This window comes from Boeremia exigua (genome assembly GCF_020726555.1).
Source record: "Boeremia exigua strain MPI-SDFR-AT-0100 chromosome Unknown C7974scaffold_1, whole genome shotgun sequence".
NCBI lineage: Eukaryota > Fungi > Ascomycota > Dothideomycetes > Pleosporales > Didymellaceae > Boeremia > Boeremia exigua.
The window spans coordinates 259,688-272,232 of record NW_025763518.1 but is presented as its reverse complement, the minus strand read 5'-3'; the positions used below and the strand labels follow the sequence as shown (position 1 = coordinate 272,232).

General features: G+C 48.9%; 4 protein-coding genes across 4 annotated transcripts; 1 reads left to right on the top strand and 3 right to left on the bottom strand.

The window, feature by feature from the left end:
- Positions 1-1,349: 1,349 nt before the first annotated feature.
- Positions 1,350-2,916, bottom strand: C7974DRAFT_459449 (nmrA family transcriptional regulator). The gene is made up of 3 exons (XM_046146104.1): positions 2,445-2,916; positions 1,980-2,391; positions 1,350-1,922 (listed from the first exon to the last, which is right to left on the bottom strand). Exons 1-3 carry the CDS (start codon positions 2,616-2,618, stop codon positions 1,594-1,596), a joined length of 915 nt encoding a protein of 304 aa, XP_046002319.1. The 5' UTR covers positions 2,619-2,916; the 3' UTR covers positions 1,350-1,593.
- A 129-nt stretch (positions 2,917-3,045) lies between these two features.
- On the top strand, positions 3,046-4,404 carry C7974DRAFT_381787 (chaperonin 10-like protein). Its single transcript, XM_046140616.1, has 2 exons — positions 3,046-3,556; positions 3,607-4,404. The coding sequence occupies exons 1-2, from the start codon at positions 3,215-3,217 to the stop codon at positions 4,306-4,308; spliced, it is 1,044 nt and encodes a 347-aa protein (XP_046002318.1). The 5' UTR covers positions 3,046-3,214; the 3' UTR covers positions 4,309-4,404.
- Positions 4,405-4,991: 587 nt separating this feature from the next.
- Positions 4,992-5,705, bottom strand: C7974DRAFT_280434 (glycoside hydrolase; the record flags this gene model as incomplete). The annotated part of the gene is made up of 1 exon (XM_046137585.1): positions 4,992-5,705. A coding segment is annotated over one exon (714 nt), but the record flags the coding sequence as incomplete, so codon positions are not given.
- A 4,518-nt stretch (positions 5,706-10,223) lies between these two features.
- C7974DRAFT_370804 (uncharacterized protein) lies at positions 10,224-11,663 on the bottom strand (the record flags this gene model as incomplete). Its single annotated transcript, XM_046139982.1, has 1 exon — positions 10,224-11,663. One exon carries the CDS (start codon positions 11,661-11,663, stop codon positions 10,224-10,226), a length of 1,440 nt encoding a protein of 479 aa, XP_046002316.1.
- Between the last annotated feature and the right edge of the window lie 882 nt (positions 11,664-12,545).

Here is a 12,545-nt window from a genome sequence, read left to right as displayed (position 1 = left end):
ATAAGATAGCTCTTAACTACTTAGGCTTATAAGCTTAAAAGATAATTCTATAATAAGAGTTGCTAGAAAGACTAAGAAGACTTTTATAAAGGTATATATAGGTTAGAAAACTATAACTACTAAGTAGATTGTGGATTCCTATCTGGTACGATACCTGACGCTCCTTCTCTAATTGGCTGCGGCTTTCGATCCATCTTTGGATGGTACCGGTATGTAGTTCATGCATACACGCAGTTCCCGTGAGTGGCTGTGAAGGTGTGGTTCACGCGAGTATAATAGTGCAGCCGTTCAGGTGCAGGGAACGTTCGGTGCATTTTACGAAACATATCAAGCTCTTGTTGTCCAGCAACCACGCATGATCCGGGAAACCTGTCCAGTGTTGTGGCTCCATGCTTCGTATATCTTATGGGTCACGGCATGAAGAGCGTGCTCAGTCGAGCGCATCTTCCTGTCACCCATGTGTGTCGGCGGTAGGACGTGATGGGTCTCGGCTAGGTAGCTGAGTCGCCGTGCCATGACTGCGTCCATGATTGCTTCCGGAGGAAGCAATTAAATCCGAAATGGAGGGGCTTAGGTGTTCAGAAAGCGCAACCTCTAATTGGCTAAGCAAACCTCGTAGCTGATTGGCTCATGCAAGTTGTGGAATCTTTACGTAAGCAGACCTTAGGAACTTCATTCCTCCTAGTCCGACTAAACGTCACATAACGCAGCTAGAACTTTGAAGTTTAAGCAGCTAGAAGTTCAACCAGCCAGAAGCTCAACTCCAGCCAGAAGTTCAACCAGACAGAAGTTTGATTAGCCAACTTGGCTAACGCTTCCGCCTCTAGAAGCACTTTCAGCGCGTAATCATCGATTTTTTTTACGCCTGACATATCTACGTTTTGCCTGTGGTGTTCATCAATGTGATGGGCCTGTACGACGTCGGTGCCGTGTAGTCGTCTTTGCCCGGCTTGCGTAAGACGACCGTAGTCGACTCGCGAAAGTGGGCCGGGCAGTATCCTAGGTGCAGGCTCTGGTTGAAGATCCTCGTTAGGTGAGACGCAAGCTGGGCTAATCCCGCCTGCTGATGGCTGCTGCAAAGAGCAAATCAAGAATATTATGTTGAGATAGCGGGATAGATTGGGAGTTGTTTCTTTTGGAAGAATACATCTTTGACGCCTTGGGAGCCAGACTTCATCATCTTTAACTCGTCTGTTAGCGCCGAAGCATAAGTGATTTTCGTTAGCTAAGCGGACTGGCTGATTCCGAGCTAACTCCTTCGCATTACAGTGGTCATATCTCGTAGTACATGGCGACAAATACCCCGTTCATGAGCCACAGGAGTCACAGTCATTTGCTTCACTATGATACTTCGTTCTTCAATTTGCCCACTATGTTGCGGCAGTAATTTCTATTTGGTATCATTGAATAGACAATCCCGATCGCTTCCATACATTGGTCACATTGCTTTCAAGCGCCAAAGTAAAGGGATCTTATGCTTGGGCAAGTGCTCACTTCACTTGTTCTTTCGTAAGGAGATACATTGCCATTCCTCCTTAAGCTGCTAGGGCTCACAAATTGTTGCTTTGTCGCCGTTTTCGGGGAATGTTGATCCTAAGCCTTGACAAAAGAACTCTTCTCCAGGAACTCCTTCAGACCCACCAGCTTCTCGTCAAGAATCTCATGACTCTTCTCCAACCCTTCTCCTCCATAGTAACCCGGGTTTTCAATGAATAAATGATTCTGTAGCAGTTCTTCAGCCATGAACTCTGGCAAGAAGCTCTTGTAAGTGTTCTCGTCCACCTGCAAAAAGCGAGTCTTCTTGCTCGTCACGTTGGCCAATTGATCGAGAATCTGGGTTGGAGTGTAATAATCCCGTGCTCCAAAGATGCGAGCCCCAAGGACGGATTGGCGGTTCTTGATTATGGACTTCACAAATTTGCCTGTCCACTGATTAGCAACCACTATAGCTTTGAGTGGCTTTCAAGGTGTCATCTTACCAGTATCGCTCTTTATGTCAATGAGTGGGAATCTTGCGTCCTTTCCAACGGGAAGTGCCCAGGTCAACGCACCATCCTGGCCTGGCCTTATCATCGTCTCGAGATTGCTCATGAAGTAGCCAGGTAAGTAGAAAGTGGCTGGCACGCCGCTATCGCGAATGTACTGCTCAACATCCGCTTTGCTATCAAAGTGGGGCACATGGGTGAGGCGACCGTTGCTTGTCTTCGTCACATTCAAAAGCGACGAGAAGATGAGATGCTGCACTCCAGCATCTTTGGACACATCTGCGACGTTCTTTCCCTGGGTGATTTCGGTATCAGAGCTGGCACTTTCCCAGTAGTTGGTGACCAAGAAAACAGTGTGAGAGCCCTTGATTGCGGCTTGAAGACTGTCCTTTGAGTTTAAATCTGCCTATAGTCGAGGTTAAATATATTGTTCTGACAAGCCAATTGAGGTCGACTTACTGCTACCACCTCGACGCCAGCTTTGGCGAGCGCCTGGGCGACAGGCTTTGAGGTATCGCGTGTAATGCCACGGACCTTGAACCCCTGTGAAAGTTCGGGGTCCTTGAGGAGCTGCTCGATGACAGAACCACCCTGGTTGCCTGTGGCTCCGAATACAGTGATGATTTTGGACATGTTCGCGAATAGTTTGGATTTCCCTGTAGATTGAGGGCTGAGAAGAGAGTTGAGTGCTGTACTGGCTCGACTGTGTGGGATATAATGAAACGAATAATTGGCAAGGCCTCCATTTATACTTCATTGTGCTTGCTATTTTCTCTTACGAACGCAATGCCCAGCTACAACTAATCCGCGCAAGTAGGGACCGATATCCAACATGGAGTAACTAGCCTCCACCACATCCCGTACGTTAATCTAAGAACGATGACAAAGCTTGTGGTCATGTTGAATTAGTATACTAGCTGACAAGTTTCGGCGCGAGTTGAGCGCGCACCGTGACAAAGCAGCCGGAAGTTTTGATTGCCGACATGCGATCGGGCCGACCGCTGGAGTTGTAACACGACACAATCAGTATGTATCTCACTTGTCAGCAATTCTGACTAAGCACCCCATCGCGCACCTCGCTCCTATGTGTGCTACCGGCTGACAAACTCTCTAACCCGTATATCAGTACGTTGTGGAGGCTGGAATTTACGGTAGCTGTTTCAATAATTGTCGCGTTCATACTGTCATCACTTCATCTACGATCATCCAGGCACACAATCTCATTCAGAATGAGCAATCGAGCCGCACTCGTCGAGAGTCCAAAGGGCGAAGTTGTTGTGCGCGATACTGAGGTCTTTGAACCCGAGCCAGGAGAAGTGCAGATCAAAGTCCATGCCTGCACCGTTCAACCAATAGATGCGAAAATTGGAAGGCTTGGGATGATGCCAATGGAGTACCCTACTATCCTCGGTAGTCAGGTTGCAGGTGTCGTCACAGCCGTTGGGGCACAGGTGACTAACGTTGCAGTGGGTGACCGAGTTGTGGGAACGACCAAGGTTGTTGCGCAGAAGAAAGCCAAATTTGGCGGATTACAGCGCTTCTCAATCCTGGATGCATCTGGACTTGTCGAAGTGAGTGAGCTATCCAAATATCGCTGGTCAAGCCTAACTAAATATAATAGATTGGCGATGTCGACTTCGTCAAATCTACGACACTGGCACCCACCACCCCACCTGCAGTTCTGTTTGCAGACTCGACACTGAAGCTGCATCGCCCTACCATCCCACCCTCTCCCCTCCCTGCCAATGAGCAAGGCAAGAAGGTCCTTATCTGGGGTGGATCCTCTTCTACGGGATCGCTATCCATTGTGTATGCGAAGCTAGCTGGCTACACCGTCATAAGTACGAGTTCGCCGCGTAACTTCGACCTCCTCAAAGCATGCGGTGCCGACTACATCTTCGATCACAGTGATCCAGCCACCATCAACGCGATTAGAGACTTGTTTCCAATCGACTACTGGCTCGATACCATCTCGCTGCAACCTTCAATAACGTCGATCTTCAAGATTCTCGCGCCTGATGGCAAATCTTTGGTAACAGCAAACATTCTTGTCCTGCTCCCACCGTCCATGATCGGTGTTACCAATATCCCTGAAGGTGTCACCCTTCAGGCCCATCGCTTTGCTACTGCAGCTCCAGAGAATGCGGAGTGGCACAAGTATTTCTTAGCACGTGGCGGATATCTGGAGCAGGCTATAAAGAATGACTTACTGAAGACTGTACCCGCAGATGTTCTGGGTGGACTTGAGAAAGTTAGTGATGCATTTGATCTACTTTTGAAGGGCGTTAGTGCAAGGAAGATTGTAATAGAACCCTGGACCTAAGGTTGCAGTGGTGGAAGAGCTAATATAACTATACGTCCAGAAAATCTTAAGTTGTTTATCTTGTTAGCTAATAGGAAGACGCTTTCTGACTTGTAATGGTTGTCTTGACAAGCACTGATTGAAATCCACAAATACACTCTCGCTAAACGCAAGGTTTTGTTCACACTGACATGCACTTAGAGTAGGCTGTAGGACAAAAATCAGCCTCATGTCGCCAGATGAAAAACAGAGAAAAAGGGATATGAGAGAGACCTACTAGCGCCATAAAGCTTGCACACAGTTCCTGGAATACATTTCTTCGGCCCGGTGTAAGCCTTGCCTCCGCACTGACCTGTATAAATCTTAGTAAAGGGTTCTTCCATTTAGGTATTGCGATGAAGTATTCCTAAATTGTCACATTTCGCTCTGACAGCGGACTGTTACTTACCATACAACGGCACGGTGGCAGAATCAGAGGCTCCAGGTGGGATAACAGACAAGCGAGAATGCGTACGAGTTGCGAGCGTAGTCAGCAATGGGGCCGGATCCACAGTTGAGTTGGCTGTTGCAGAAGGCGCAACAGTAACATGCAGGATTGAAGTGGAGGGCGCACTTGTGGCTGAAGCAGGTTCCTCTGAAGTTGAAAGTATTGAGCCCGAAACACTAATCGCACTGGTCTGGACTGGTGTGCTCAAGCCACTGGGACTGTACAACGGGGGACCAGGAGGCGTATAGTTGATGATTTTAGCATAGGGGTCAAAAAGAATGCCCGTATCGTCGGCCTTGTAGAGCTCAGTACCCAACAAACCGGCAGGAGAGTCGGTGCCCGAGCCAACGATACGAATGTTCATGCATTGAGGATATAGCTGTGCACCGTCCCTCAATGCACCATCATGAAGGTTGATGATTTCGTTGCGGAAGACGTAGTTACCAGGAGCGATGGTGGAGGGCACTGTCGTCGTCCAGGTGAAATTGTTGTCCATGAGCTTCTGTCCAGCCCAAGTGCCGTCATATCCAGCCTCGTCAATTTTGACCCACTTTAAAATGGACTTGTCGGCCGAGGCACAGTCACCGTTGCAGGACGCGATGTAGGTCAGCACAGGACCGATGTTATGCGGCCAGTCTGGCCACACGAAGTCAACTTTACCGCCCGCGGTGACTTCGGCTGTCAGAACACCTGGGACGGCATTCTTATGGCAAACAATGTCCAGAGTTCCGACGTTGTTGGGCTCAATGTAGCCTCGGTCAACAGCCTCAGTAGACCACGCAGCAATGTCTGGGACAGGATTGCCGTTTTGAATTCTGTAGATAGCATCGGTTGGGAAGCCATTGTTGCGGATGCCGTCGGTGATGAACTCGCCTATGATACCGTGCGATAACACCCGAGAGACGAACGCAGTAGCAAGTAGGACTGTTGATCGGAAAAGCATTGCGCAGTTGGGTGTCGATGGACGAGGTCAAGCTGGCAAATTTTAGCACTACGATCGTTGCGTTAAAGCCAATGCTGCTTTAATTAGGAAGTAATGGAGTTACCTTAAGATGAAAAAGCGCAGAGTTGAAGAGAAAAGAGTGAGTTCCAAAAACCTAAGGAATGTGGTAGTGACCTGATTTTGCGAACGACCTAACACCATTTATGCTACATCGCATGGAAATTCAGGTATTCCGTGCCTATCCATTTCGAAGAAGCCCACGCACGGGAACTTGAAACACTCTAAACAAAGCGCCATTGATGCCGGAGATACGACGCCAGAAACAGATGTAGCCTGCAATTCTGCAGTTCTCAGACCGATCGAAACATGTGCGCCCAGACTTTTTGACATCTCTTTCACGGCACTTTCTGATCAGAAGCGAAATTTGATATCTATCACCTCAGTCCTGCCAGTGAAGGAGTAAGGAGTAGATGTACGCAGGTGAAGGACAATCCTTCCTGCAGGTGCATTAAAAAGATTCGGACAGACGGCACCATCTTCAATGCAGTCTGGACCCAGTCGGAGAGTCTCACAGACTGTCCAGTGTGTAGCAATTTATTGAACATGGGAGACCTTCATCGTAGTACCTTTTTCTAGACAGAAACTCGGTGCGGTGCTGGTGCAAATCATCGGGTAACACGGCTTGACATGGCTGAGTTTGGCACGACCTGGAAGATGACACCGAGCGGCACATCTTGCCAATCTTGGCTCGTCGATACCTTCCCGCCTCATCTGGGGGTCCGTCTTACACTGCACGTACCCAGGCAAAACCACAGAGGAGATTCTTTGAAATGAACAGTGGACATTTCGGAAGTGCTGTCATAGACATAAGCAAGGAATGGAGGTCTGTCGAGCGTGCTACAATATAAGCGTGACAGCATGCCTCCACAAGACTCATGTAGACTTGATATCATCACGGAAAAAGCCGTCGTACTGTTACAGGCTAACATAATTATGGAAATTAAAGTGGGATACGACAGTCAATGTTGTTACCTTGAGTGGCGACGCTGGCCGTAAGGAGAAAGAGGAGATCCCTTTATCTGCAGCGACATCTGACTCAATCGCTTGGCGGTTAGCCCCGCTAATCAGTCTCAAGAGGGTTTGAGGCTGTACAGCTCTGCAATATGAGATTTGGGGCTGCATTCCGTTAAATTGAGAAGCCTTGTGCTGTATACAGCAATGACAGTGTACCATGTGCCACCGACGTTGTGGTTTGATATCACGGTAACGCCAGGCCAACACAATTCACGATGTTTTTTTTTAAGATCTGGACACTCTATTCTCTGTACACTGTCAAGATGGTACACCAGCGTGATGCATTGCTACTTCTATTCGCGCCATGTAGCACGCACTCTAGTTAGTAGCGGTGTTATGCGCAGCAAGCAGACGCCTAAGTCCACAATTAAAGAAAGCAGGTCTACTCATAGATAGACACTATAGGAGCTTCTCGCCCCATCCACAGTAGAGTTCTTTTCTAAGGAAGGTGCCAAGCTTAGCAACAAGTTGTCGCTAGCAAAAGAAGTGCGCGAGGTCACTAGCATTCCTTACTCAGCGTTGCAGGGTGAACTGTTGTCCAACTTTACTATAAATAAGCAAATCTCATAGAATAAACACCAGGTAACAAAAGTTCTAACAGACCACGCATACTCTTTAATAGGAATATTAGGAGTTAGTCTGTTGCCATTCAACAGTTAGAGTCCAGCTAAAGCAATGAAATAAGTTACAGATAAGGCCAAAAAGCAAGATAAGTGCCTTCAAGACATACACTAGACAGATTTCTAGAACAACAAGAAGCGCATTAAGGATACCAAAGGCAGTCGTCTTACGGACTCCTACCACTAGGTGCTTGCCAATCCTACTTTTCAGCAATAGCAACAGCGCTTAGATAGCCAACTGTTATAGGTGAGATGCGACCCTGGGAAAGGAAAGACGATGCTTCTGTGTGGCATCATTGACGAGCTACACAACTCAATGCCAAGGTCCGCCCTGTTGTTGTACTTCTTTTGCCAGGCAACCAACCCGCGCATCAATAGTGCTATAGCTACGGGCCTTGCTGTATATGCCTATACACCAGCAACCGTCACTTGTATCACATGTCTATAAGAAGCACGATCATGCAGGCAAAGCCTTGTTTAAGGATGCAAATGCCTAGGTTGCCCTAACAGAGATCTTTACGGACGTGCTACAGGACCTACAGCTAAGAAATACATACTAGATTGTTAATGCGCTAGACAAGTGTGTCACTGATTTGCTAAGACTACTTTACTTTATTATAGAGCAGTCTTCTACCTCTTCCCACGTTAAGTAGATCGTGTTAAGCCGCAACTAGCCACAGATTAAAGAGTAGATAGAGCAAACTAGGCATAAGGTCAGGCTAAGCCTTAAGCTAAATGTAGAGTCTATATCTACAGGTGTCGGCGTGTTCATCCAGCACAAGCTAACTCAGCTAGCACAACAGAAGAATTACGAGAAGCAGATGCAGGACACAGTTTTGGAGAGACTGACGGCAAATGTAGATAGCACCTTCCTGTGGGTAGCGTTGGTGTGTCAGGAGCTTGGAGCAACAGCGAGATGGAACGTGCTAAAGATACTGAATACCTTCCCGCCAGGATTAAAGGCGCTTTACAAGCAGATGATGCGGCAGATCAGCGTGTCGGTTGACGCTGACCTTTGCCGACAGATGTTGGCTCTAGCTGCGCTGGTGTAACCTTGGTACTTCTGCTCGGTATTGCGTATAAGATCGTTGCCCCCCCCCCCCCCCCCCACATGTGGGCGAAGTTGAGCACGCAAGCGTACAGCTCAGAGGACCGATCTTGACTGCGTCTCTCGAAATCGTTCAGGTGCCTGACGCTTCCAACATCTACGTAAATGAGGCTCTGTACAAGATCCACCCCCAGATTCCAGCCGTCTATCGTCAATTAAAACCAATGTTCTGGCGCTTCGAACCGGACTACGATCTGAGCAGTGGAGTCAAACCGGTCGACTTGAAAGTCAGGTACCAAATCCTCATGCTGTGGCGCAATGAGAGGGAGCACAGATGGTTCGGCTTAGTCCTCAGACAAGTGTCTGGGAGCAATTTTGAGCGACTTGGTCTTTGTCAAGCTTCGTACAAAGACACACCAAGTCAGACGAAAACATGCCAGAACATGATCGACACCCTGTCGATTGGAAGCCTGCGAGTCATTTGAAAGAGGGGGATCCAAGACTTTCACCATATCTCCAAAGACTTCGATTTGTCACACTGTGGATATATGCATTGCACAAAGAAACGTATACGTGTACGGAGAGGCTTGAGGCTATGAATGACCCCACTACTATTGTCGACTAGTACGCAGTTCCTGTTCGCTACGTCATTATGGACACCCGTTTTGACGGGCAGCAGACGGACAAGAAGAGACGCTCGGCAAAGACCATGAAGACACGCTTGAGAGCCAGCGCTGGCTAAGGCTTGCGCTGCACAGACGGAAGAAGTACATTGTTGCTTAAGTCTGGGTATCGTATGGCTGGCACGACCAATGAATCGCAATCTCCGCTTGTTCTCGCGCGATTGGTGACTCTATAAAGTATTTGTTGCGATTGTGCTACTTATTCTACATGGTCTCTGCGGGCCCTAATGATTTTCAAATCTTTCATCGTGTCATCAGTCTTCAGCACATCAAATTTGATGCCTCCTATGCACCTATAGCATGCTACCCACCGAGATCGTCACTTTTTCCCCTGAATTGAACCCACTTGCTAGTGTTAGGTGAATGCTTCGCTCGAGACAAGATGACGATGGTGATAGCTGTCGTCGTTGCGCTACGTGCCGGCCCGACACAGTTCCCAAAGTCAGCGTATCCTAAGCGATCAGCTTGCTAGTCGCTTGCCATTCTGTTGAAGACACCGCACGGGGGAATGTATAGTCAAGAAGCGCCAGGCATTCCTATCGATGACTTTGGCCCGTCTGACCAAGACCTACTCACAATGTCACACTACGCATGCGTCTACTGGATGGACTGCCTTGGCGATGCGCGACCAAAGTCTCGTGCAATCCCTTAAACATCGTCCAGACTGATGCAGCCCGCTCCGGCCCTGTCTGGCTTTGTGAACTCGATGGTGATAGTTGATAACGTCTTGGCGGACGCGTCTCTAGCCAGCCAGCTTATGTGATGTATCTCTGCGTGGTGGATGAACGATCAGTTGTCCTGTAGAATCTGTGCTCTGATCTCGTCGAGCTTGCTCATGTCCATCGCACTCGTGCGTATGTCGTGAGCCAGGAGGCCGAATGTCGGGATCTGCACTGTAATTCCACTGCCAATACGGTAGGCCCAGTCATCCGCAAACTGTCGCAGCGCCTCGACTTCGTTGCTGCTTGCTGTCTTGATGCTCAGGTCTCCGCTCTTCAGCTAGTTAGATAAGACAATCTTCACGCTTGCTATGTTTTCATTGCCGCTTTGCTCGATGGCAGGCTGGACATGCAATCTAAGATTACTGGGGTTCATGGCCCTCAGGCTCTGTACGGTGAGTAGATCTGATGTTTATGATGATCTCACAGGCTGGGCCGTTGTTGGTACGAATGAGGTACCTTCCTGAGTGGACGAATGCATGCGCAAGCAGTTGCTTCGCCTTGTCTAGCACCCTCCAGAACTCCAGAAGGGGAACTATGAATAGCTTGGCAGCGTACTGTTCGGTCCTGACATCAAGGGAATGAGGGGGGCGTTTTGTGTCCCTGCTCTGGCGAACCGTAGCGGAAGAATTAAGGCCTGGACCGAGTCGAAAGGCTAAGGCTAGCTTGCTTCCAGCGCATAGTGACTCCTGAATGACCCAAGCTCTAGTATACCATCTATCTTGACTCGTTCTGTAGAGGAAATCGAGAAGATGGCGGACGGCCTCTTGGTTAGGGATTCTCCGAGCGCTATCGTCTGTGCTGCGCATCAGCGCGGTGATTGTTTTGATCTGCCACAGGGAATCGATCTTAACATCAAGTAAACCTGCGGTGACAGTTGCTCGATTGTAGACGATGTCCATCGACTGTACCCCTAATTGTTGCTCATCTTTATCGGCCTGGGGACTGTCTTTGTTGGGTTGGGGAAGGCATTCCTGGTCAATCCAGATCATGCGAAGGCCACAAGAGTTTGCGAAATCAACGGCCCGGTCAAGGACGTCATCAAGGGCACGACTGGGTCGTTGGCGTCCATCAATATCTCGTACCAAGTAATTACTCATTGGGAGCTGCTCATCGGCAGGAGGCCAGCAGTATGAGATTGCAACGTAATGGGTACAGACGTCCGTGACCGTAGGTTTGACTAGACGGAAAGTGCGAGGCTTTGACCTGTACGGAAACTCTGGGTATGACGAACAGACGCGGCAAGGTGTTTCAGGGCGCCCAGTGTTTTCTGTGCGTGATGCAACTCCTGGACGAGCGTTGTGATCGTCACTGTTACCTTCGCGACTCAGGTCCATGGCATATGCCATCATTTGCTCCTCGACATCACTGTCGTAACCATCGGCATGCTCATCTTGATGGGGTCCTGCTCCGAGAGTGGCATCTGAATGAGGTTGAGTGCAATCATGCTCATTCACTGGTGCTGAAGTCGGTGCCCTACTGACGTCTGTCTCTTTACACTCGCCCGATTCATCGCCAGTATCATCAAAGACCAAGAATTTAATATCTTCAAACGCCCACTTCTGTGCCTTAGCACGTTCCAACGTAAGTTTCGAGAGCTCAATGATCTCAGGTAAGCATGAAGCCGGGTCTGAAGAAGGTGACTTGAGGTCGTTCTTGAATAAATTGTCTTCAGGAGCGATAGAGTTTCCAGCTGATGCAGGTCCACCTGTAGATTCTCCTTCCCGTCCTAGAGGTGATTGTGCTGAGTCATCGGGTTGAGAAAGATTGGTTATGTCTTGTTTCAGGTTCGCGTCAGTCATTTCTGTTGTTACTTTGGGACAGAGATCCGTATGTCTAGTCTGAACACTGTTGCCCTCTTTAAAGGCGAATTTTTCGACTGTCTCCGTAGGCTCCCATCACAAGGCTGAAACGCAGCGTCCTTCGACATAGCTGACAGCTTCCTATAGGCGCATCAACGAATAGAGGCAGTGCTTCGGCTCTTGGCAGATGTGCATTGCGACAGATATGGCTGAAGCGCTCTGATGTCGTCCAACTATTGTCGGATGGGTCGTGGCTGTGCGGCGGTGGGGTGGGCTGAGCCGTGAAGGAGGAGTGAGGCGGAGATGCGTACTTACACGGCTGTTGGCTTGGCCACATGAACCGGCGCTTAGGCAAACTCTGCACACTATTCGACAAGCACAGCTCGTGCCAGTCACCTACTTGGGCAGCACCGATTCTGGATCTAGTGGGCTCTGTTTTTGCCATTACTCACATTTGTGTCATCTCACAGCATTAAGATGAATTGGACATCGAGATAAGCACCCAGACGGCGACGCTTAAATACATCCGACAACTTCTTTGCTTGAGCCTACCTACCAACGTGTTTGTACTTCATCTGTAATGCTTGGGTGGTATGGGAGAAGGCAAAGCGCAACAAGCCTTTAAAGGACCAGGCCTCTCTGCCAGAGTCAGCCTTTGGCTAAAACATGTACAGCGTAGGACACAAGCAGCCTCGTCTGTCGAATACATCGCATCTTGTATCTTACGTCAGCTATGTTTCTCACTCGTTCCCAGGTCCATTGACCAGTAACTTCTCACACTGGCCTCTGCTTCTTCAGCAGGATCGGAGAGGCGGCTCCATGCGGAGTCGTGGGCACATGGTCTTTTTGAAGTTCAGAGGGAGATTGACGGCGAAAATATTG